Source organism: Perkinsus marinus (assembly GCF_000006405.1).
Source record: "Perkinsus marinus ATCC 50983 genomic scaffold scf_1104296957592, whole genome shotgun sequence".
In the NCBI taxonomy this organism is placed as follows: domain Eukaryota; phylum Perkinsozoa; order Perkinsida; family Perkinsidae; genus Perkinsus; species Perkinsus marinus.
In genome coordinates this window covers 1-1,761 of record NW_003207068.1, presented here as the reverse complement: position 1 = coordinate 1,761, position 1,761 = coordinate 1, and the positions used below count along the sequence as shown (strand labels likewise).

Below are 1,761 nucleotides of genomic sequence, written 5' to 3'. Positions count from 1 at the left end.
GCAGCTTGCTTCATCTCTGTGAATGGTCTCATAATCGCATCGTCTGTCCTCTTGTCGAGACCTTCGAGCGTCTTATCGGATCGTAGTTGTTCCCAAACCTGTCACCACCGACTAGGCCTGCTCCCAAGGCGTCTTCTTCCTCATCCGACCTTGTTGACATGATCTCGGAAATGGCGTATACTTTGAAGTTCCGCTGGCTTAACATGACCGTGGACATCATCGAACCTCGCCGGATGAGCACTAACAGCCTCCAGATCGAGCCGTGGTAGCAGTCCTGCATCGTCTGGGAGTACGTGGAAGTCGTGGCTCAAACTGAATAGCAACAAATCACACCACCAGGATTGGTGGATGATGAAGACCACCCATAAAGACTCACACGTTCTCAACCTCTTCAGCTCTCTCTATAGCTTGTCTGAATCGGAGCATGTCTAGGTTGAGATGCCATGGAATGCATCTGGCCAACCGCACAATGCCTTTCAAATACTCCACTGAGCTCTTTACTTCTTTGGTTCAGGGCTCTGCCACAAATGCTCGGCGTGAGTCCCATCAGCCCGTGTTGCGTCTGCGACTGACTTCGCCATATGCCGCATCTCTTTAATCATAGCAGCAGCATTTGTGGCGTGCACCGTATGGGGATCGGGCTCTAAAAGAAAGCCTGCTCTATCCCATTATGCGATGTAGACCGGAGGACATTTCCAAGCATCCGATCTTAGCCCTCGAGGTCGCCCTTACTGTGAGCTTGCCATGGTCCATGATGTGTGTTCAGGTCTTCGCCATCCTTAGCATAGAAGGGCCAAGGGCCTCCGAACCCTATCTGGACTGTAGCCATGCTAGCTGGGCCCTCCGATGAGATGACCGGCGTGTACGGTTTCAACTCTACTTGTCCACGAGAGTCTATCTCTGTTGAGCTATGAACACTCTTCAACACATGATTGAGGAACGCCATAGATCTATTCAAGCCACGAAATGGTATGCTTCACACAATGAGCGGTGCATCAATCATCAGCGTCGAGATTCCGGTTTCCTATCAAATAGTGTATGCGCTCCCCGAACTGTCGATAACTCGAGACCATAACATACACAACAACGGCATGAGCGGCGTATTCATGATTTCAGAATACCGTACGATAGAAACTACAGGCAACTTATAAAAGGACTAAACTCGATCTCCTTGGCCATCATTCACTTCGGCATCCTCTATCTTCTCAATCGAGGGCTCGTCATCAGGAGCTGCAATAGGGAGTCCATCATGGGGACCAATCACCTTATCGGCGAAGAACCTGTGTTGCCTTGCTGCATATCTGATAGAAAAACCATAAAAACTCTTCTCCTTCACTATAATGTTACACTGAAGGGGACTGACAACTACTGCTTTGACCTTGGCATAGACAGGCGTTCACCACCCGTTCGGCACGCTTCCTCAGACTCCACGGGACGAGGTAGTCGATGATGCCAATAAAGTACTTGTATCTATCAACACCGCAAGACCAATACATGCCTTCCCAAACACCAGTATACAGTGTTAGAACTTATGTTCGCTTCCCTCAGCTGAGCTTAGGAGTTTTTTCGTTAATTATATGAGTTAACATACGAATTCGAGTAGACTTGTATGGAAACCAACGAAATTCCCTCACAATTTGCCACTAACACATGTGGCCGGCCATGTGCGCCATTGCCTAGACGGTACATTCAAGCGAGATGGTGACTATTGATCGGCGTCCCCCAGGAAGTTACCTCTGAGCGACGGGAGCGTCGAAGAGA

General features: G+C 49.2%; 1 protein-coding gene across 1 annotated transcript; it reads right to left on the bottom strand.

Annotated features, from left to right (window-relative positions):
- Positions 1-149: 149 nt before the first annotated feature.
- Pmar_PMAR005727 (hypothetical protein) lies at positions 150-312 on the bottom strand (the record flags this gene model as incomplete). The annotated part of the gene is made up of 1 exon (XM_002774720.1): positions 150-312. A coding segment is annotated over one exon (163 nt), but the record flags the coding sequence as incomplete, so codon positions are not given.
- Positions 313-1,761: the final 1,449 nt, after the last annotated feature.